General features: G+C 33.1%; 1 protein-coding gene across 7 annotated transcripts in view; it reads left to right on the plus strand.

Annotated features, from left to right (window-relative positions):
• The window catches only part of LOC115444730 (carbohydrate sulfotransferase 11), a 64,444-nt gene extending 38,609 nt beyond the window's left edge, over positions 1 to 25,835 (plus strand). For all 7 annotated transcript variants that reach the window (XM_030170619.2, XM_030170621.2, XM_030170622.2 and 4 more), the window contains 5 exons: positions 13,672 to 13,859; positions 14,715 to 15,012; positions 15,157 to 15,333; positions 16,264 to 16,421; positions 21,216 to 25,835. In XM_030170619.2, the coding sequence (XP_030026479.1) occupies positions 13,672 to 13,859; positions 14,715 to 15,012; positions 15,157 to 15,333; positions 16,264 to 16,421; positions 21,216 to 21,294 (900 nt within the window). In that variant the 3' untranslated portion in view covers positions 21,295 to 25,835. The remainder of the gene's footprint in view (positions 1 to 13,671; positions 13,860 to 14,714; positions 15,013 to 15,156; positions 15,334 to 16,263; positions 16,422 to 21,215) is intronic.
• Positions 25,836 to 25,838: the final 3 nt, after the last annotated feature.

The following is a 25,838-nucleotide window of genomic DNA, read 5'->3' on the forward strand; positions in this document are numbered from 1 at the left end:
GAGGCGACAATTTCTTTGTTCTGTAGATATTGTGCAATATTTTAAAGTCGTTAAAATTCTGTCAGCCTTTTATTTATGGCAACACACTTATGGACGAATACGCATTGAAAGCGAAATATGCACACTAGTGGCACGCGCGGCGTTACGCAATACATTCGAGAGTTATAATAATTGGTAAGATGTAGTAGACCGCACGCATACCGCGCTTTCGATGCGCCACTGTGATACGTACGTTAATATGGATGTATCTTAAAATTTACTTAATTTTATTAATGTTATAAAAGGAAGATTTGTTGAAAATGTTCGGATGTTTGGATGTTTGATTGTTTGTTAGAAGTAATAGCGGAAATAGCTGACCGGATTTAGATGAAATTAGGCAGATAGATATACTACGTTCCGGATTAAAATAAAGGCCACTTTTGATCCCAGTAATTTGGTCCCATGGGAAATTATGTTTTTTTTTAAGATTTTTTAAATCTACGTCATAACGCGCTAACGTCATACAAATCACGCTATAAAATTGCTATAGTTAGGAATTTTGTAGCAGGAAAGGCTTTTAGCGCGGGCGAAGCTGCGAGAAACACCTAGTGTTTATACTATAATTCTTCTTATTGTATAAAATACATATGTATGAAATGATAATAATCAGTCCTGTACAATGTCCATGCTGTCTCGTTTAAGGTTTAGTCCACCACGTTGGCCTAATGCGGTTGACATATTTCACAACATACATTCGAAATTTTTGTTTATTTTATATGGTAGTGCGTTCCCCAACGAAGTATTATTTTACCATGTCATACATAAAAGTGGTTAATTATAAAATTCTTGTATAAAAAAATATAATACATGAGATGCGCCATCTCTATTCGCTACCATGTGTTTATCTGCAAACTGCATCTGAAATAGACGTGGTCCCTAAGGCAAACAGAATTCCATTTTCAATGTGAAAGTTTTATAAGAGAAACTACAGCCTGTCTATTCCACGATGCATATTTAAACGTAAAGTCAGTTTGCTCGAATAGTTTTGGAACACTTTAAAACAACGCCAAACAATCACAACTGGATTAAACTTTCAATAAACTTTATTGTACACTAAATTGTTTAACACTTTGTCTATTATATATAGTTCTGTGTTGATCGCACTTCTTTTGTTTGTGTCTCGCGACTACGTTTTGAAAAACGCTCGCATTCGATTTTCAAAATTTAAAATTATTATAAAATCTCTGTACATTTAATCTTTGTTATTATTTCTAGGAATTTTTGAAACTACCCATTAGTTTAAATATATCATGTCTTAAATTTAATATAAGTTAATATTTTCGTACCTAGTTAATACTTATACAATATGACAATTAACTATCACTAGCCGTGTCGAATTATATAAATTGTTGCCGAAGTTTATACTATCCCACACTTGATTAAAATTAAGTGATTAAGTACACAGAGGAAATATGACGTCATCTGACCACCAATAGTGTCATGTCGATGTCCCGGAGTACGGAACAATGTACCGGACGCCATAGTTCCGTTTGAGGCCGCACCTTGCCCGGGGCCACCCGCACTTCCGCTCCGCTCTCAGCACTTCAACTACAATCTTGTATACCTATACGCTAGTACAGATGTATCAAAACGAAATGACTTTGGTCTAATGATAGTATATCTTTCATTTAATTTGAATTATTATAGAAAAGACTGAAGTTTCAAAGTTCGCATTCCAAGTTGAGTACTTTGAAACAATAAGCAGTATAAATTCATTATAAATGCATAATGTTGGAATAAGAGATTCATAACTCTGGCAATAATCGTTAATTAGTAGTAAAAATTCAAACCATTTAAATAGACTAAGAGATAAAACGCAATAAAGGCTTAACGAAGTTATAAGGCATTTCAGTAACGCAGTAAATGCATTAAAGGGTGGGCAATTATGGGGAGGATACAATATCCATCTTCGTTTACAACTCATTGTGCCATTTAAACGACAAGTCAAAGAAGCTCGCTACATGTTGCATTACCATTAACATTTCCATACAAACGATTTCAACGGTACGCCTTATCTCATAATAAAATCTCATTACTGTATGCAATATAATTAAAGTTTACTGATTAATGTAAATTACTCTATATTCATAGATTTTAGTATACAAATATAACTAGTTATTGATATATTAAAAAAAAATCTGTCAAAATTATTTACAATTTTTGTTTCAGATTCTTTTGAGATACAGTTATCTTATTATTACTTCTGATGTTTACGGCATCTGATTAATGTCAAGCCCAAAATCACTCACTGACTACATATTTAGGTAATATAAAACACGGCCGATGAATCAATTAATCTAAGCAAATAAAACCGTCGAAGTCTATAAAAATAGAGCGAACTCGCGTTAATGTTGCAGAAATGATGCTAACCACAATTACGGGACGTCGTAAAAGTTTCAACCGAACATAAAGAGACAACGGTATGTCGTAAACATTATCTCGAATTACCGCTGTTCACGAACGTGTGGGATTATCATACTAGTTTTTGGTCTAGTATAAAAAAGTATAATCAAAATCTTTAGGTTTCAGTGACGTAGGATGAAATTTTTCTAAAAGGGAACCCAAGTTATAGGTATTAATAACATGCTTAAATGTGGTTTGGAAATCATTCTAATCATGATTAGATTTTACAATTACTAAAGGGTAGTCGGCAGGAATCTGATTATATAGAGCCTTTGCGACTGTTAGGTTTTATGATCTTGATCAATTGTCCTACTTTAGAATGAATAAAACAAAAATACATAATTGTTTAATTTCCCAGATCGTTCTATATATATTTTAGGGGTTAAATATGATAGATGAGATTTAGCTATACTAAGCTAACTTTAAAGCTTACTTTTACCAATTTTCACCTCATGATTACTTGTTTGCTAGACATTTATAAAATATGGAAGTTGCTAGCAAAAAATGGTACATTATTTGCGAAAAAAAGGGAGTTTAAAACTGTTAGAAAAATCCATACTATTAAAATAATTAACCAGACAGTATAAGGTATTATTTAAGGCAATCATCGCAGCATCCGGCCGACTACTATAATCACTCATTCGTCAATTAGATTAATATTTGTCATTTTCTCGGCACAAGGCGACAGGTAGCTTACAGATGGTATAGTGTTTAGTCGCTGTTCCACGAATATAAGATAACAAGAAGTACAAACTAGTTAATACTTAAATCAGTACCTGCGTTGGAAACTAGTGTACAAGTTAACTGTTCTTGACAGCGGCAAATGATCAATATAACCCGATTCCTGGCTTCCCTTTCGTAACTTCTAAAATGATCCTTAGAACAATTTGTAGGCGCATTTATGCTTATTAGTAAGTACTTATATGTTGTGTCAATTTCCTGTTCAGAAAATTTCACCCTTGGCCACTGCTTCTTTATTACCTTCTTACCACAATTTACATTAAAAGATTCCAATAGTTTTTTCGATCTAGCTCAAAAATGGACCAATTAGAACTTTACAGAACTTTTTTTACACTTACAAATGAGTTATTTGATTGGTTCATTCTCAGAATCGGATTGAAGATTGAGATGGGGATCGGTTATCGAAAACGGCTTTCAGATAGATGACAGACGATGGTAAATAGTCACCGTAGATTTTAGACGTCGTATGCTAGAGGCGCAACTAAGTAGCTGCCTGATTAAGAATTTTACTTATTTCATTCGATTTTTGGGTCGGCGCAGCACACGTTTTTAGCATTTTGCAGAAACTATTTGACTTGACTTTATGGCAGGCCACGTGCCTAACGACTACCTCCTCGGGTGAAATCTTACTAATATTATAAAAGAGAAAGTTTGTGAAAATATTTGTATGTTTGTTTCAAGTAAATATAAAAACGGCTAAACGGATTTTGGTGAAAATTAGCACTCTGGTGACCATTTTCTGGATTAACATATGCTTCTTTTTATTCTAGTGAGGTGATATGAAATAATGGAGACTATTAATCAATTTCTTTAAATAGATGTCACTTTTTTCAGGTGGCCATATAAATAGTTAGAGTGCTTCAGGCACTTTTGTAGCGAGAAAGCGTTTTCACGGCCGAAACCAGGAACGACACCTAGTATTTAATAATCTGTAAACGCGTGAGAGATAGGCCTTTTTAAAACACACCGCATGTAGATGGTTACCTATAGATAGAAATTATTAATTTCCATTAAGAAATCGTAATGCAGGTAATACATCCAAAAAGAAAAACAGAAATCTATACCAATATATAAACCGAAGAATTTGTTTGTATGAACGCGATAATCTCAGAAAATACTAAGTCGAATTTGATTTTATTTCACTAATCGGAAGCTATAGTACCCCTGGGTGTTATAGGCTACTTTTTATCCCGGAAAATAAATTCACGGGAGCGCAGCCGCAGGCAAAATCTAGTAAGTGATATTTTAACTTACACATAACGACGTATTCATCCAACGAAATTTTGTGCAGTTGTGGATTACATATTGAAGGAAACAATGGCGTCAGTATTTAATCATCTCGTTAAAGGAATGAAAATTTATAATATTATAATACGCTCATTCATGTATAAACTTGTTTGTGTATGAATCTTTAAAGACTAAATAACAGTAATGTACGCATAATGATGCGGAAGCGACGTTAAGTATACCTGTTATAATCTTTCATTATGTATATGATATAATTATTTTATTTCTTCAACATTTATAATTGTTCGTTGAGTATGCTTACAAAGTTACACTAAAAACAATTATGAATATCAATACATGCACTTGCATATATATTTTTACAAATCTTAACGTAAATTGTATGTTGGGAAAGCAATCATGTTAAATATAAATAACATACATTCGAATTGAGAACCTCCTCCTTTTTTGAAGTCGGTTCAAATTCAAAGTATGTAGGTATTTTATATCTATAGTGTTATAAATCAGAGACCAACGCACTGTGCCTAAAATTGGAATGAAAAAAAAATTAATCAATTGGACCTCCAGTTTTTAAAAATGACTTTGGATTTGTCAATTACTTAATAATTGATAGTTATTTTGTTTACATTTAGATTTATACACCAGCTTTTGTGTGCGGCTCTGCCGGCGTGAAATAGTTTTTCCGGGACAAAAGTCCCGTTTTAAAATAACTTCTCGGAATAACATGAAGTCTATATTTTAAGTTTGACCTTTAGCAAAATATCAGTGAAACTGCATTCAATTCTATGCAGTAGTCTTTGCGTGATGCGTGTACAAACAGACAGAAACACAAAAATTCTAAAAACTGTTGCTTTGGCTTCTGTTGCTCTAATAAAGACCGCCATATTAATTTTTCTTCAGTATATATAAATTCGTTTTTAATTTTATTATTAATTTTTTATCATGCTGAATAAGTTACACACCCCTTCTTTAGTTTGTCATAAATATAAGTCTCTTTATATGTCAGCTTGTCTGGAAGAGATCGCTTTTTAGCGATAAGACCGCCTATCGGTGCACTCTTTTTTATATGATGTAATCATTATATTCATTTTTCTGTATTTGGTCTATACAATAAAGTGTTTCATTCATTCATTCATACATAGTTACAATTTTATTATAATATGTAAATATAATTAAACTCATTCTTCTGAACATCCGACAGTAAAGGTCGTTTTGAAACCTAGTTTGAGACGACAAAAACATTTGAACCAGACCTGTGTCTTCGTTTTTGAGGCAGACATTCTCGTGTTACTATATTGCGTGCGTAGACAATATTCAGACCGTACAATGTGCGTGTCAGTGTCCATGAGTGAAGTGCCGATGTCGTGTGTTAGTGTAGTTTACTTTCAGTAATTGAAACAGTTTTACTACACGTAGTGTTTTCTGTTTTGGCGAAACTGCCGTAAGAAAGACAAAATGAAACAATGATTTAAATATATTTTCATTTATATTAATATACCGTTTCATATCTAAATTTGTGTTTGTTTTTTATCTTTTCCAGAATTATTACTTTTTGCAGTCAGATCCATTTTTATTTTATCTTGCATAACAACTCTTCTTATAATTATAACAACTAAAACTGGCATTATATAATATATGGAAATTAACTAAATTATTTCTACCTTATACAAGTTGTTTAAATCTTATTTGGATTCGTCTAGAATAGCAATGGAAGTTGGAGATTATACTTAGCTATGCATTTTATGCACGTTTCTAAAGTTAGTTACATATGACGATTACTAAGTACCAGCTAAGAGAAACAAATAAGTTTTAAACGAAAACGAAACGCAGGCTACAAATTTAAATAGTAGAGTACAGAAAAGATATTGTTTACGCAGTCAAACCAATTTTTTTATTCTTACTTTTATAAGTAGTATATTCTGTGCTAATATTATCTACGTCTGGATTTAAGCATGTAAAATATATATTATCAGTTCTAAAGCGCCACATTCTTTCCCAGAATAAAAACAACATTCCATTTTCAAATATGATATTCGTCTAAAAAGTTTTTAATTTCAGCTAGCATTTTAATTACCTTTAAACTGCAAAATGTTATAAAAACTGTTCAAAATTCGATGTGAATGACTTTAAATTTTATTTCTTTTTATAATTCGTAAGTGTGTGTCACGCCCTTACGATGAAGGAAGCGGGGAAACCCACAAGTCGATGGAATGATAATGCGCGATACATTGAGATTGTTTTATATCGTACAATGAAACTATTTTAACTTGTTTACGTTTGTTCATGAATAAAATCGTGACTTGAAATACATAAGTAGAAATGCATTATAGATCAATGTTGGATTTTAAAATTAGAACTAATACTTATTGCATTATTAATAAGATGTATATTATATAATCATTATAACTGTAATATAAAGCAAACTCAGAAATCTTTGCTTTGTAAATATACTTACATAAGGCTCGCGCTCTATCACATCATGGACGCAATACGCTCGGCTAAAAGTGTGTGCTCCAGTTGCGCCTCTATTTACCCTGGGAATAAAAGGCGTGAGAGTGTGTGTATTTACTTAAACTATGTAAAACTCCTCATAACTACATATATCGGAATACAGCCCGTCCTCGACTAACGTCGTTTCGATTTACGTCGTTTCAAGTTACGACGAACAATGTTTTGACACTATTTCTCAAGCATACGTCAATTGTTTCGATATCCGGCATAGGAGAATTCACTTGTCGCACATATAAAAATATTTTAAGTGCTTACTGTTGATAATAAAGAATTTATAATGTATATCCTTTGTTATAGATGCAGTTTTTTTTATTTTGAGTCCGTATGGATCCTAAGCCTTGATTTTTACATTTAAACATATAAAAACTATGTCTCAACTTACGTCGTTTCGATTTACATCGCGTATTTCGAGAAACTAACATACCCTAAGTTCGAGGACTGCCTGTATACTAAACATCGCAGAGCATAATATATAAACTAGCAGTATTTAAAATGGTCGCTCGCATTTCTCCCTATCAGTAAGCGATAACAATAATTATAAACACATGACTTTTATCGCCGTAGGGGCAGGCAGAGGCGTATCTGTTTCGCGCACTATTTGTATGCGTAGCGTCCCATGATGTGATAAAGGGCGAGCTTATCGCCATATCGGGGACGAATTCCAGACTCCGGGCTGATACTGAGTAGAAAAATCCTATATCACTTTGTCCGACCCGGGGACCAAACCCGAAACCTCACTGCAGTCGTACCGTAATACAACTACGCCACCGAGACATTAATTATATTTTCCATAATTGACAATGCTACGGTTGTATTTATTAGTTAAACACGCAAAGTTCGAAACGCTGGCAATAGCCCCGTCTATTTTGGTTACGCATTTTATTTGGAATGTCTGGTAGCAGTTTTTTACTATCGACGTAAGCTATATTCATGTTTTAACAAACCATACCTCAGTAATAATTCCTTGACTATTCCTTCCAATGACCATTATGCATTCGCTGATAATCTTCACTACATAGTATAAAACAAAGTCGCTTTCTCTGTCCCTATGTCCCTTTGTATGCTTAAATCTTTAAAACTACGCAACGGATTTTGATGCGGTTTTTTTTTAATAGATATAGTGATTCAAGGGGAAGGTTTATATGTATAATAACATCCATTAAATAGTGGAGAAATACTGTTATTTTGTTATGTTATACCCGTGCAAAGCCAGAGCGGGCCGCTATGTTTTTATATACAACGTTCACAGTTTTTCTGTAGTGTATTTAGTATCAGCATTGCACCCGTGCGAAGCCGGGGCGGATCGCTAGTTCAGTATATCATAATTAACGGTACACATAATTGGACACAGTTATGCCAAAATGTACCAACCCACAAATTATACATAAATAAGTTATTAATATTTAATACGCAATTAGTCTAAATGAGGGTACTGTTCAGCAAAACACGCCAAGATCTATTTTTATCTAAAAAAAGTATGTATGAACCAATCCACAAAAGTTGTTTAAAAGTAGTTGGTACATTTTGGCAAAATTCAGTCAAATTATTCTAGTACATTGTGTCTTACAGAAAAGTAGGTATCATATAAAAAAAATCTTCAGAGTTTATCCCTAAATGTAAAATAAAAATGAATCAAACATTCAATAACTAAAAATTTTATAATATGAACAATAATAAAAAATACATTATAAAATGCCATTGCAGGGGTAAAGTGTAACATATCCCTGTTAAACAAAGGGCGCGCGTGGCTCGTCGCACGCGAATGCATTTGATAAAATTGCTTTCGTTCAAGAAGCTCAGTATAAACTTATTGGATTTGAAGCGCGACACGCGATGCGATCGTTGAAAACTAATCACTACGGTTATATACTTTAGGTATTGATTGAAATGTTTACATTATAAACAGATTGGGGTTAAGGTTTCTAAATTTAATTAGTTTAGAGATTTGCAATTGTTACCTACGTAATGAATAACGAATCTTTCTGAGTATTGAATCACACTCAAATTCAATATTTATCTGAAGCCCATTATTGATTAATTATATTCATTTAAAAATATAAAACGATGTATTAAAACAATAATCTTCAACACCAATATATAATAATAATAATATCACCCTAGTATATTATACATATTATATATATTAATATAGTCCCACTGCTGGGATTTGTAGACTTCACATACCATCAAAATTCCTATCTTGGTTTCTTCACGATGTTTTCCTTCACAGTTGAAGCGAACGATAATTCACAAAGAATACACGCATATTTTTTTTAGAAAAGTCTTAGTTGTGTGGCCTCGGGATTAAAAGCTGCGAACATTCGTCCCGGTAACTCGTCCTACACCCAACTAAGCTATCGGCGCTTTTAAACCCCAATATGTTCTTTCTTAATGATAGTGTAGTCTCTATATTCACAGAAATATTCTGTAATTTTTTCCGCAGTCTCTAGTCTCTACACTTAAAAACCATCTTCAAATTACGGTAATTGGTAATCACTAAAGTGCTTTCAATCATGAGTAATGTAAAGAAGGCCTAGAATTACCTTATTGAACGAATTGGGTCGAACTGATGAATTAGATCGGGACAATCATTTCAACTGCTTTAACGTTTACAATCGCTAGCGTTTCATTTGCTGAGTGCTTTTGAATTTAAAGTCCGTAGTAACAGAATACATTATTGTTTATATATTGTCATCAATGGAGTTACCGAAGATTTTGAAGAAGAAATTGAGATTTGAGGAGCTGGATTTATACTTTTTAAAGTTCAAAGAAAGTCGAGAATTGTTGTGTTATGTTAAGAATATATGCAATTGATTTAATTTAATATAATCGAAATTAATGAATGAAAAAGTTGACAAAGAAACTTGTTAACTGTTGTGTTATGATGGGAGAAAATGCAATTGGTTTAGTAAATAATAGAATCTAATTTAATGAATGAATGGTTGAATAAACTTGGTAACACCCCCTAAGTTTATTGCTTGACAATTCTTATATTATTCAGGAAAATTATTTAAAAATTTCATAATACTTTTTATAACTGCGATTCAAATAACGAGGTTTGCAACAATAACTCCACTTTCACTACATAAACATTTCTACTTAAAAATGTTGTTGCATTGAACAAATCTCAATTGAACTTTCACTTAAAATGTGTGTTCCGTTTTGCACAGATGGTTTCAATTTAAACGATTACGCGAATTTATAATACCCATGTTTTTTGAAAGCATTATGCTTACTACTCGTCTTAGATAAACTGAGTGAAAGAAATTTAGAACCCGCTTATTTTTCTAAAAGAATGTCCTTTTGTTAATATAATATGTACTTGATATTTAGAAATTGAATAGAAGTTAATCGAGATTGTTTTTAACTAGTAATAAAATTATAAAATGTTATTGGTATGGATTACATTTCTGTAAATAGAAAAATTAATAAGTTACTCGTTTATACAAATTCTGATCTGATTCTGAACCTTCAAACCGGAACACAACAGTGATTACACACTGCTGCTTGGCGGCAGTAATAGACATTCCGGTGGTACCTACCCAGGCGGACTTTCACATATGAGAGACCTACCACCAGTAACGTATGAAATAGGCTAATAATTTCAGCTAAAAATTGAAGATCTTGCCTTAACTGGTGTATGACATGAATGACCTCTTATCAATGGTTACATATTATCCCATACAAATATTATAAATTATAATATACTACATAGCTATATATACCTACCTACACTCCCATAATCAAAAATTATATTATAGTAGGTAAGTGGAGACAACAAAGAACTTGTATAAACTAGTGTAAGTGTTGTGGTCACTGTATTTAAAATGCACCAATCGAATACAGGCACCACTTAATTACGAATATTAAGTAATATTGATGATGCGTGAAGAAGCAACTGTCCAGGTCAGTAGGACAACTGCACGTGCTCATATTGTTTATTTTCAGCTATACCAGTAAATCAAATTGAAGTGTCAGTGGATTCTAAATATTTTTTCCTAAGCTACTGTAGTTATTCGCGCGGTAACTAATAAAAACGTAAATACTCGAGTTTTAAAATTGATTAGAAAAGCGGGAACAGCTTAACTGATTTTGATGAGATTTTCTAAGTGGATGTACTTTCAGAAGGTTATCTGAGGTACATTTTGTCCAATAAAAACACTTCTCTGGTAGAATTGGAAACAAAGATAATTATTAACTGTGGCGCCAATTTTAAAATTCTCGCGTATGTTGGAATTACGCAGTCTCCATAAAGAAAGGATTGTGATGAAACAGCTTCTGATAATTTAATAATGATTATAAATAATTAGTGGCATAATCAAGTCGACAGTTAAAATTTTAAAACATCATAGTAGAAAAATCTTTTAAAATTTAAAATGTTCCGTTAATTTGAATAGGATTCCATATTTAAAAATGGAAGTATTACTTACATCAGTCTTACTTATTTATTACAAACAACTAAGATGTGGGTGGCAAACAATACATTCTGAAGGTACGCATTGCGACACCAGATGAAGCACCTGACAAAATGAGGACGAGGGAGAGTGCAGCGTATTGGGAAAGTGTCGAAGTGAAAGTTCAGTGAGACCTAACCATATGAGACGTGCCTGGATACGAAAACTTGTTTGGATTATTCTTACGATCTTGGATTTTATTTGACATCTTAAATCGCAGTCACATGTTTTTGGAGTGTATAGTATGAAGGAATTCGTTCGAGTCTATTCGCAGTCTCAGAAAACTGACATTATATGGCGGTATTGTTGTCTCGTAGTCTGCAAGATTGCTATATACGTAAACAATCTTACGCGTCTATATTTTCCTTTAAGGTTAATACGACGAAATTTTAAAGGCCGAAATATCCATGCATATTAATTATTTTTACGTTTTTCTTTCAACTGCGAGAACTAATCACTAACTAGACGTGAATTTAAATTCTTTACTTGTCAATACTTGTTTAGTTACCCAGATTAAAGGTAAAACAAAATGTATGAAAAATGGACCTTAAGCTATAACCTTAAGTTAGCAGCGTATGATCCTTTTACTATTATAAAAGTAAACAGACGCGGATATCACTGAATTCTCTCAGAAAATCAATCTATCTAACAAAAGACAAAATTTAATAACCGAAAAGTGCTCGAGCATGAGCTACAACTCCTACACAAGAATATAGATCTTGGTTATCTATGAGATATTGATACCTATTTAGATCAACTCCCGCAATGTTGATTTCATGCTGAGTGTACGAATTGGACTATATATTGTTAAGAGTCGATAGCCTACTTGGGAGTAGAACGGTCTGCTTAAACGAATGCCCACAGATTCAAAACCCAAGGGCACGCATATCTGACTTTTCTAAAGTTATGTGTGTATTCTCTGTGAATTATTGCTTGTTTTAACGGTTAAGGAAAACATCGTAAAGAATCCGACACATCTGAGAAGCTCTCTATAATCATTTTGAAAGTATGTGAAGTCTGCCAATCGGCACTAAGCTAGCGAAATACAAAAGATAGCGTGTACTACACTTATTCCAATGGGTTATCTTTTGAATATACGTTAGTAATATGACTAAAGTTTTAAAACGAACGACACTAATTCCTATGATCATATTAGTTTGTTAGCTTAGATTGTTTGAGGTGGCTAATAATATCACATAAAAGTCTAGTAGGTATAACTCTTTGCCTGACATAGTTCGTTGTGACTGCAAGTGAAATTAGACGCTCGGTAAAAGATAGACGTATTCAAATACAACGAAAAGATAAATTCCTGTATCAACTCTGAGCGTTTGTCTTGGCACATGTTGAAGTCATTGCTTTAGGCCCATCTATAAATTACGTCACACGAATTTCATGATTTCTTGACCCTTCTCCCGTCCTTGTCACCCGTGATCTCATTTGCGGGAACCCCCTAGTGTGACGTCACTTATTTTGCACAGAGATAGAATTTATTTTTAAGTTTTTAATTTACAATTAATGATATGTGTTTCATACTAAAGATTTTGCCATGTGACGTCACGATGCTTATTACCCACGCCCCTTGTCATTTATATGACATTATGACATTATTGTCAAACTTCGTTGACCCTCCCGCTTAACATGTGACGTAATTTACGGATGGCCCCTTTTAATTAAAAACTTGCCCTGCACCGTAATTAGAACACTCACAAACAAAAACATATTATATAGCAATAACACTTCAAACGTATCTCAAACTGACGTTTTCAATAAAGTACCCAATCGGGTTTTTCGATCCATCGCGTATATTGACTAATCAGAATAGAGGTATTTTGACGCACTATTATGATTGGTTTATTCTCAGGATCGGATCAAATATTAAGATTGAGATCGTTTATTAAAAACAGCCGTAAATAGCACACAGCAATACAAATAAAAAAAGTTTAGATTGCACGATTTGTGATTGTGTGGAACAATCGAGGTCTTTAATATAAATGTGTTGAGTGTAAATTATGTATATATTGTAGTTATTATTTTGTTAACTTACTGTATAATGACGATTTAAGTTTTGTTAACATTTTATTGATATTGGCTCAGGCATTTACAATCTGTTAAACTGGGTTAGAAACTACAAAAAAGTTCTATAATATATAAAATACATTATGTATTATGTAACTTAACAAATACCCCAACGGAATGATATGTGCAGAATATAACAAAAAGTGCTTGCTAATATTTCATTATCATGAATCCGGACCTAACGTAAACGTTATTGTTACAGTTTGTTTACGACAACGGTACTCACGAAGAAGGACTTCTCACGAGGGAGAAGTTCATGGAAGTTAACGCGAGAATGGAAGCGAGGCGAGAATTTCTGAAGAGCGAGTGTTCAAGACTGGGCCTAGACAGTAGTAGTCACAAGGCTAATGCCTGGGAATATCTGATAAATAGACAGTATCACGTCATATGGTGAGATATTTCAATCAGTAGTATATTTCTATATATTTTTGGCGATATTGTTCACATGATAGTAGATTTTTTTTATATTAAAGTTTTGATATAAGCTTCATGTATATATATCATATTTTCATCATAAAACGCGTCCCACTACCTTCATTTCAATTATTTCCAACGTAGTGTGCGTGTGCACTCATGCTTCTCACGCACACTGTAAGCGTTTGGGGAAAGAAGAACGCGTCTTCGTGGATGAAAATATAATCTATATTGTATATATGTATATGCTTTCTATTGTATCGCAGTATTCCTACGTTAAAATACAACAAAGACCAAACAAAGTCACGTGAAAATAAAATCATGTATTTCTTGCAATAAATAGTTAATTTCTCAATGAATGGTTATACGTTCAAAAAGTTAACGACCGAATACCCTTGAAGTTACAATATGTGTTAAGCAAACTAATTTCGAAGTTTAATTTGCACGCGTTAAAAATGAACTAATTAACGATCCTATACTGGCACAGGGGCATGGCTAACTGGCAGCGATGACTCAGTATTTCTCAATGCGAACGAATTAAAGAAACAAACAAGGACTAATAGCCGGGTATTTTAGTCCTTATAGCAATGATGGCAATACTGAACAGTCTAAAAATAAAAGTACTTAGTTTTTCTGACACTTTTTATCTACAGTATTAACAGAATTCAAGGACCAAAACGAATTGGTCTACGATGTTCACTATTTATCGGCTCTTAAGTGGTAATACACAAAAAGTAGTCTAAGTTACGAGTAAAAACGCCTATTCACTTTTTACCTCTATATTTTATGACAAAACATTATATCGAAGGTCTAAAAACTTAATTGTTTCAGGTGTAACGTGTTCAAGGCAGCGTCGACATCGTGGATGTATAACTTTAATCTAATGGCAAATTATTCAGCAACTTTCTTGGCTATCACAAAAGAAGTGCCTCTGGTCCTCGCAAGAAAGAAGTACGCGAGACCAACAGTAGAAATGATAAAGAAAGCTCAAGCAGATTCGATAACATTCCTCATTGTCAGGCATCCTTTGGAAAGGCTAGCGTCGGCCTATAACGATAAAATTGTTCATGCGTGGCCAAAATCTTTCCATGACAAGATGGGGCGGTTGATTATCAAGAAATATAGAAAGGTAGGAACAGTTTTTATGATAAAATCTTTTCGAGTTTTTATAAAACTAGAGAACTAGTTTTATAAGAACTTGCTAGAAAACCTGAACCATAAAATTGTAGATAATATATTTTACAATGTGCCTTATTTTTTTTCTCTTTTATAGACGTTAAAAAAACCTGCGCCTACGGAAAAGTATCCGGTGTTTGAAGAGTTTGTATCATACATTCTAGATGAAGTGAGAGCGAAACGGTCGCTCGATATGCACTGGACGCCTTATACACACTTCTGTACGCCTTGTAGAATTAATTTCGACGTAATTTTAAAGTTCGAAACATTAGAAGTGAGTATTTAAATATATTTTTTTTTAAGGTTTCTTTTTTGTATATTTGGCAACTACTAATATCGAATGAGCGACATATTTTTTTCTCAGTTACAAATTAAATATAGTTTTATTTGAATAAAGAATAAAATAGAAACTCCCGCAGCATAAATACACATAATTTATAACGAAAAGAAGACCCGCTAAGCTAAAATGACTTTATTAAATAGCCCAAAAGAATTAAATTACCAAGAATTTTATATAATTAAACCGCATCGAATCAAAACCACATGGCCTAATTTCAATGACAATAACCATCTGCAACACGAAACCGTGTAACTTAATACCGTTTGTTTTTATTGTAAACCCATTCTGGATTGCGGTTGATCAGATTGATGCTACCATTGAGGAAGTCTGTTTTAAACGAAAATGTGGGTGTCCATCACAATTGTACCAGAATCGTGCGGTTGGCAACCGCTTTGTCATTCTTTATATTGAACTACCGCAAACTGCCATTGCATTGACAAATTGCTTTGAGGTTTGAGATTCGCGTGAGCGACGCGATGAATCGGCGAGTTGCTAGTTTTAACTAGTAAGGCATGAAATATTGCTTTGCATATGTCGATTTACATTAGAAGCGTGGCGTCTGGTAAACTATCTTGGAGTTGCATTTCTACGTAATTCGCCTTTAAAATGAATTTAAGTGTAACGCTAAAGGAATTATTTCTTCTAACAATGTTTATTGTATCGACTTAAGTTCAATTTTTAGTATTACATCATTATTTTGTATTTAAAAATAATACCGACTGCAGTCAGCACCATACACATTCCCAAAAATGCTAGATTTTGACTTGTTTAGGTAAGTCAATTTAGATGACAAAATAAGATTAGTAACCAGTTTTGCGTTAGTATAAACATTTAAGATGGACCATATGATTATGCTTTTTACAGGATGACCAAAAGTATCTGATACAATTGGCCCATCTGCAAGACATTATAAAACCGGAGTGGCGCAACAGCGGCAAAGGCACAAACACGCTCAACAATATCAACCATCTTTACTCAAGGTTAAAGAAATCGCAGCTAGAAGGTCTTTACAGACTGTACAGGTAAACTTTATATTCACGTTTTCCATAATCCTTACGTAAGTATTATAAAACAAAGTCCCGCGCATCTGTCTGTCTGAACGCGATAAATTAAAAAACTACCGAACGGACTTCGATGTTTGGTATGGAGATAGTTTGACACCATGGAAAAGACATACGATACTTACAATCCCGGAAAAATATAAAGCGGGAATTGAATTCTGCAAAATCTTTTATTGGTTGAAACCGCGAGCAATATTCTTCTTCCATATAGGTAGTCATAATAATACCAACACTGTATTATTAAGCAAGTTTTTCTAGTTGAGGGGCCTATTTAACATTAGGCAGTTCATGCTTGCATGTATCTTATAAAATATAGAAAAAAAATCATTGACAGAGAAGACTTAAGAGCGTTTACGTGCCGCGCGTGAAGTCAACTATAGGTAATTCTTCGCAAAATTCACTCACACAGACAGCGTGCGTAGCTGTGTGCGTAGAGTTAGCGCATCGGCTATCTTTATAGTCAGACCAACCAATTTTGATCTTTTCGCTTTAATTATCTAATTGGAATGTAACTTATGATTTATGAATTTATGATAAATGAAGAATTCTATTATTAAATATATAAGAATTCATCATGAAATAGTTTATATGTATCATTTTGTAATTATAAAAAAAAATAAACATTTTTAACAAATTTTAACGGCAATTTTACAAATTGTTATTTTCACTTTTTAAATGCAAATTCTTAAAAAAATGTAAGCATTTGCATTTAGAAAGTACCCTTTAGTAAAGTGGAGCTCATCATGAAGCCGAAAGATAGGCACCAGAACTTCGTAATCAGACAATAAATCAGGAAAATTACTGTGCTACGATGTTTATAATGAATCACATAATTACTCCATAAGTCCAAAGTTTAATTAAGTCATTAGAAATTACATATTGGAATTCATATTTTGAGTCAGAAGGTGTATGTAATGAGATGTCATTTTTAGGTGTATAACTAAAAAGTGAGAAATAAAAGACTTCTTTTTTCGGAAGTTGGTTATATTTTTTTGGATAGTTTTTTTTTTAATAGGTATTGCTTCTCAGTGACATCGATCATCAATCGATCGATTGTACATCCATGTATAACAATTTACCAGTTGTACCAGTGTATCCATAGTTTTGCATAATATTTGCGACACACGACGAAGCAAAATAGTTGGTTCTGTACTTTTTTTTGACCAACAGCAGTTAGCTTTGACTGTAAGTATGGTAATACCGTCTTTTACGTCGCCACAGGCAACATCTTTATCAGTTCTTCCCTAGCGGCCTCTTGCATCCTGTCCTCTGCAGCTAATTTCAATCATTTAGCTAAGTCGTCGTAACATTTAATGTAAACATTTTGCGTTAATATTAGTAAATCTATGGAAGCCAACTGTTCGTTTAAATTTGATCTACCAACTCCAGTCATCATAGCTCCATTCACAGTTCCACGATATACGTCCATACTATCAGTATATCTCTTAGCGCTTAAATAGCTTGAATTCCATATTGCACATATTACACTTCATTAAAAATGTTGACTGCAAGCAAACATTCTCTTTCAATAGTTGTAAATGTTCGATACTACAACCTGTTGCTCTGTTGTGGTTATTGAGTGTTTTAATTTGATCCAAAAAATATTGAAAATCTATAATTTTGCGGCGTTTAATAACCTTATTTATTTTGAGTGTAATATCAGGCTCGATTACCTAAAAATTAAAAAAAAATATATAGAATATACTATTATTGTTATCGAAGTTTACGCAAACACTACATACTTAAGTAAAACTGCATATGGATCTAGACGCGTTTAATTTATACAAGTATAATGACGCCGAAACCTGCACAGGGTTAAACGTCAGGATAAAATAATATGTAAAATTGATGTGAGCGTGTAAACCTAAACTAGCCCAAATAGTTAAGAAGATAGGTATACTAACTACTACTAGTAGTTTTATTCACTAGCTACATAAATTACCAAATCCCTTATTTCTAAGGTTCAAAGAGGAGAAAGATATAGGATTCCGTCTCTCGTCACTTGAATTTTCTTAACAGTGCGCACCAGTGAACACAAAAACCTTGTTATTTGAAAGTAAGCGTACCTATGCATTATGCAAAAAAATCAGCCAAGTGCGAGTGGGATTCGCGCACTGAGTATTTGGCGAGTTGTAGACGTTTTGACAACGGGACAGCAAAGTGATTCTATAAGGCTAAGAACTCACGAAGCGGTTTTTACTCGCGCCCGCCGTGGTTGAGAAACGGCTGTTTTATTTCCAAACTCATGACGACCGGAGATCTGTGCGATTTGTAACCACCGCGGTTCCGATTATGTCCTGCAAACTTGGCGAGCGATTATCGCAAGGCGGGCGGTTACAATATGGACAGTTAACGGTCAGTTGAGTTCCAGAACGCCATGGACACATATCAGAAACGATCACGATGGAGGAAAATGGCGTCAGATTTCTGTAACCACCCCACCCCTACCGACTACTGCAGTCGCCCACCTACTAACCACAGAGCGCGCTGGTGCTACCGTGGCCCGCACGATTCTACTAGTTGGACGCCAATACGGCGGGTACCGCATATAACCGCGCACGTCGCGGGCGTAAAACGGGTTTTGAAATGTGCGTTTAGTCCAATTGAAATGTTACAATTTAAGGACCGAATATTGCATTTCTTGGAGGACGCAATTTTATTTTTGGGCCATGTGTGGGGGGTCATAGAAGCTTTTTCCATGATGGCGGCCAGGGGATAAGGGGGGCGACCTCACAAACTTGAGATTAAGCTTCTATTGACCCCCCACACATGTTGTAAAAATAAAATTGGGTCCTCTAAAAAATACAAAGCTCATGTAACATTTCAATGGGCTAATTGTTTTTAGCTTAAGGTTCCATTTTTTCCTTCGAGTAACTGTTGCTCAAGTGTTTAATGAGTAAAAAGCAACAGCCATAACTACAGACGCATGTTATAACATTAGTACATCAATCTTTTAGCTTTTGCTTTAGCCGAAGTTTCAGCGTTGTTGCGTTTCCTTTTCTTGCCTAGAAATAGCTTTACTTCCCATTGTGTCTGAAACATAATAATATAATAATAATTTATAGTAACTACTAAAATTATTGTCACTCATTAAAGAAAAAATATTTTACTTACTAAAGTAGTACTAAGATGTGGCAATCACTGTATACACGTGACTATTTTTTCTACGCGCAGCAAGGTCAACTGTAGTCTGGCCGGAGCGACAAGCGATACGTCCTCTCTCTAGAAAGCCTCAAGGCGGACTAATTTGAAACGATTTGCGCGTTGCGTTTTATAGTGGTATTTAAAATATTTATAGAAAAATAACAGAGCTAATTTTGTTGAATTTTTAAATTGTATGTTTTAAGGAGATGTTCTTCTATTATAGTAATCCAATATTATATTCAATTAAGTAAGATATAGTGATAAAAAAATAATTTAAATGACCAACATTTCTGAAATTTTCGAATTCTTTGAATTTTTATTTCTCATGAATTAAACATAAAAAGATATTTTTCTCTACTAACTTTTTTCTTCAGGATCTTTGTAGTTAGATAAAAATAACATATTGTTATGTTCCTTAGCGGTTTAAGATATTTTGAGCTTCGAAATAGACGTTCGAAGCGCAAATTTGAAAACCTCTGTTCAGTAATCATTAAACAATTTACAAATACTCAATAAATTTAAAAATTTTCTCTACTAACTTTTTAGACAACAAAATTTTCTATAATAATTACTAATTCATATGTTTTTAAAATAATGTTTTGATGGATATTATCTCCTTCGAAAAGTGCTGTTTTTGAGACATACGGCGCGCGGATGCGTAAACGCTCTTAAAAAAAAATCGTAAAACGGCTCCCAGCGTGTAGTTACTGTATACTTGTTTGACCTATTTTATCGCTTATTACGTATGAATATGACCTTCAAGAATTATCCATTTTCCCTTCATACTTCAAACATGGCGAAGGAAGCCAAAAACCTAAATGCTAAAACTACCATAAAAATTCAGGTCAAATATTTTATACATATTTGGAATGAAAATTGAACACTGAATACCCTTCTTAAACAGGTCCCCCGAATAACTTTACATACTGTATACTGCCCCCTACCGTTCACGCGCCTTCTAGAACTGAAAGGCTTTAGGCCGTAGTCCATCGCGCTGATCTCATGCAGGTTGACAGAATTCACATGCATTCAAAATTATTATGGACAATTCTTATGAATGTAGCTTTTCTCAAGATATTTCCCTTCGCCTTCAAAGCGAATGATAATTGATATTCAAAACACACGTAATTTAGAAAAGTCAGACGTGAATTGGGTTTTGGAACTTAATCAAAATCATTTACTATTGTCTATAATGCTTACTACGTAATATATAATTGAATATATAATTATTCAAACCAATTTAAACATTTTATTTTAGTTCATAAAAATGATAATTTGACTGATTATAGTCAATTAACCTTTTTACATTATGTATGAAGCAAATCTTCCGATACCACGACACTCAAGATCAAATCTAATTCAATGATTACATGAATAATCAATGGTAAACTAATTGGCCTAGTAACAGAGCACTTTAAAAACGATTCTTTATTCGAATCTATATTTTAAATATGAAATATTCGATTAGAGCGTCGTCTACTTATCACGTGGGATGGAAATAAGATGCATCAACATACGCGATCAAAAACATTAGATTACTATAATACAAACAAAAACTGTGAGTAATATATGTCTACGAGACATGATTATAGCAAATACCTTTTGTTTCAGAAACGACTTTCAACTATTCAACTACACCATAGACAGCTATTACGAAATAGTACAAGACGATTCGAGCAACCATGGATGAACTTTCCAACAGCGGGAATGCTTCGTGATAATAAATTATTACGCGTGTAGGCAGGGTAGGCATATAAGCATCGAAGGTTGATGAAATAATTCATCAATAGCGAGAAAAACTGGACGTTCAATGATTGATGTACATTTTATTGATCCGGTGGCGAATGAGTGCGTCCTTTACGTCAATTTACAAATTTGTTATCGCTGCAAAGATATATTTTGTGATACATCTTGAAACTTTGGGTTTTTCGAGTGCTAGATAAATTGTGTCAAGTACAATATCGTGGAAACGGTCACCTATTTTTTGTTAGTTTCTTCGTTCTCTATAAATAATTCATTTAATTGGTAAATAAGAGCCGATTGGTATTTATAATTTAAGCTGGAGAATCATCCCTGCTTTTCTAACGCGACCAATTGAAATTCTTAAAGACAATAAAGTATCAAACAGACCTACCCACGATAATGGTCGAGCATAATATTAAAAAATTAGCAGATCTATTTACGTTGGTTTGCAATAAATTGTGCCAGTTCTTTTGTTTTAACTTGAATAGACTTAGGTAGTAAACTTATATTTATAAACTTTAAAAAAAATCCCATTTAATATACGTCGCAAAGTACGTATAGTTGATAAGACTTGTTACAAATTTTGTAAAATTCTTGAACAACGATAATACGCATTGTTGAAATAAATGAGTTTATATAGAATCCTATGAATAGTTCAATATAATTCATTACACGAGTATATGTACCTAAATTTAGGTTTATAATGCAAGACAAATTCCTTAGTGCTTCCATAATATATAGAATTGTGGATATGAATCATGTGTATTCATTATATGCGGAATAAATATACTCTAAAGAACAAATATAAATTAATTCAAAATTTTGAATATTATTAAGAAATCAACTAATTATATGAAATCGATTAACAAGCGTTAAAAGACAATTTTATAGACTTAAGAATCATTCGTCACGTCAATGTTAATTTGAAAATGAATTACAGGATTTCTCTATGCTTTGTAAAAATCACTTGCAACAATTGTTGTTGTAAAATGAACCTTATATACAAGAGGATATATCATCTTGTACTTTCTGAAAATGCATGCATTCGAACTGTCATATTCTGCTATTTAGCCCAGTATTTTGCGTTATTATAGAGAAAGCTACTGAATTATTATTATAACTATGATCGATTATAGAATATCGTTTATTCTTTCTCCATTCAATTATAATTACTGCATTAAATGTTGTAAAATAATTGTTACAGTTATTGTTTTCATGTAGAATATCTTTATTGTAATAGAGCGTTTAGCTACAATTAACGTTCCCTAGTTACCATAATTTTGGATTTTACTTGTAAATATTGTATTCGGTCAAGGTTGATATAGTTGTTTGATTTGTTGTTATTTGTTTACAATATTTATTTAATAGAGTAAATAGATGAGTTAATATAATCTATTGTGAATTTTATGTGGTTAAGATATTTATGTTGTAGTTTATAATTATGAAATCATTCCTATCAAAATTGTGCTGCGCGCTCAAATATGGCCATATTAACAAAATGATTTGTCGAATATGTAATGTAGATGTTTGATTGTCTTTGGCCGCACTAGATTAATAGATAGCGAGCTAAATTTCGTCCGAATTTGTTTAACAATAATAAATATTTTTTACTGTTTCTTTTCTGCAGCCATTAGCAACAATCTTCACTATACTTTATAACCGCTTTATTCTACTGCAGTATGTATTCTTTATATTTAAGTATTGTCATCACTGTATTCCATGGTCATTGGCGCCGGTAGGGGGTTGCAAGTAGGTGCACGTGCACCACCCTGCCTAGATATAAATCACAAAACAAAATGTCACTGAATAAATCTGCTACAATGTGAACTATCGACCACGGAAGTTTTTTTAAGATAAACTATTTTCAAAAACTCGTGCGATTTGAATTTGTAAAAAAAAATAAACTGAATGATATCATGTTATAAAGTGCGTAGGTGCAGATGCACCTCCCTAAAACTAATTTTGTCGGCGCCCAGGTCCACAGTGATAATTCCTTATTTATTCAAACTCGTATACCAACAGTTTCTGTGACAGAAACCTGTCTCTCTGTATTCGTATAGATAAATTAATGTCACACATACATTTTTTACATGAATGCTCTAATCGATCACCTAAATATATAGTATCGTGCGCTAATCAATCATCTACTTAAATATTTATTATCGTACGCTAATCAACACCTTGTATATGGTGGTCGCTATTTGGGCGGATATAAAATATATCCTACCACCAGCACAGTAATCAGTTTAAGGTATCATTCTAATATCCGCTTCCTTCATTCTGACTGGAACTTAGAATTATTTCCAATCTCAACCTAGATGATAGCGATAGGATGCCTCCTATCATCGGACCGAACACACCTGACGAAGTGTGCCCTGGTAACATCTATGCCTACCCTCTCGAGAATAATGGCGTGATGTGTGTATTTTTTAGCCTAGACCTTTCTGCATATAAGAAATAAAGGCAATTTCTAGACCCATTTTATTGAAACTTAGAAAGATTTAATTCCAACAGCATTTGCTAATGTTACTCGAATGTTAATCATAGTATTTAAAATTCCTGATATTGATCGCACAAATGCTTTTAATGTATAATAAATCGTCCACGCTGGTTCGCGAACCAAGTACCCGCCTTATCAAGTGTCTTACTTTGACATTACAAATTACGACAGCTGCAATTAACACTACGCTAACTTGAAAATGACAACTTTACAGGAGAGACGTGAAAAATAAGATAATTATTATAATACTAGAGTTTTCTTTATGAGCGTTTTGTGTAATTGAAGAATTCTTCATTTTATACAAAAAAAAAGACATTTTGTAAGCTTATAAAAGATAAAAAAATTATAATTTTGCATTTTAACGGAAATAAGCCAAAAATCGATTTAGCGTTGTGTTAATTGCTGGTATCGATTAAAGTAAATCACCTCATCTTAGTCCTGCCTTTAATACTGTATTTTCCATGGCAATTCCATTTTTCACGTGTTAATTATAGATATTAGTTTTTTTTTTCATCGGATCCTTTGGTACTTTGATATGTAATTTAGATTCTCTATGACATAACGCGCGGAATTCGTGGGGTTTCGAAGCAAAATATTGCATATGAAATTGGTAATCATAGGATTTTAGACCTTAATGATTATGTCTATATTAATTTCTTTGTTGCTTTCAATATCATGATTCATTACGTAATACATACTAATATTTATTGATGTTTGTGCGTTACAAAAATCCGCGTGGAATCTAAATTGTCATAGACAATAGAACACGGTAATAGATACGCATTACAATTACAAAATAAAACACCAATTTGTTATCAATCGGATATAAAGACTTAGATGTAAATTAAATATAGATAAGGTTTACTAGTCGTAGTACTAAAATCTGAGCTTAGAATATGATTGTTTCGCATTTACGTAAGCTTTCGTAACGTATGAAAATTTCCAAAATTCCTAAAGTATTTAATAAATTGTTGATACTGCGGTAGGTTAAATTTGGGGAAAATGTCATGGGAATTGTGTTCAGAATATGGCAACATTGTAAAAGACGTTATATAAATGTCGAATGCTGACTGCTGACCAAATGCTGCTGATAAGTTCAGCAAATTCTTGTCAATAACCTTTAGCTTTACCGAATAACATTATTTTTGTTGGACAAAGTAGCCCAAAAAGGAAATATGTGTTAAATGTATCGAAAAGTTCGCGCCGGTTACCATTAAAGATTTGATAAAACTTTATCGAAACAGCTTCAATTAAGAATTGATTTAAAATAGTGGCTTGTATTCATGTTACTAATGCAAGCGAGGTTAGTAAAAACTAGAATAAGAACTAAATGAGTTCAACAACTTCGTTGAATAAATTATTGGACAAATACATTTACAATATGTCAGAAACTGGCTTGAATGTTTACAGTTGGCAACATTACTTTTACTATCTTGCCAAATACGTAGGAATCCAAGTAAGAATATTCTTAACGAAGGCGGATTTAGGTGGAGGCGAACCGGGCAATGGCCCAGAGCCTCGCGGGGTGACTTGGAGGACCATTTTTTACGATCTTACCGACGAAACTGTTAAAATCGGTACTTTTTTATGCTTTCGACTAGGGCCTCATGTCATTTAGAGCCACCATTAACTCTTTAAATATACATTAAATAAAGATGTTTCAGCAGTAACTATTTACATCAATTCTTCATTGACGCTGGCAACTCCAATGCCTGAAGAACACAAGTCCTAAGCCCGAACCTAGTGAGTTGTATTAGATTACGGAACGATTTATTAGACCAAAAAGATATGGCCTATGAACGTAACTGTAATGGTGCTATAGTCATTTAGATATTGATCTCATATCAGTGTGGGATGTGAGTGTCACGCAGACTTGTTGCTATTGAGTTATTGAATATCAACGGTAAATGAGTCGGTTGTGTAACGTTGACATGATATAAAAATTATTCTTAGTACTTATAGAGAAATAAATTAATTATTTAATATTATTT

The sequence above is a fragment of the Manduca sexta genome, chromosome 16, assembly GCF_014839805.1.
Source record: "Manduca sexta isolate Smith_Timp_Sample1 chromosome 16, JHU_Msex_v1.0, whole genome shotgun sequence".
Classification (NCBI taxonomy): domain Eukaryota; kingdom Metazoa; phylum Arthropoda; class Insecta; order Lepidoptera; family Sphingidae; genus Manduca; species Manduca sexta.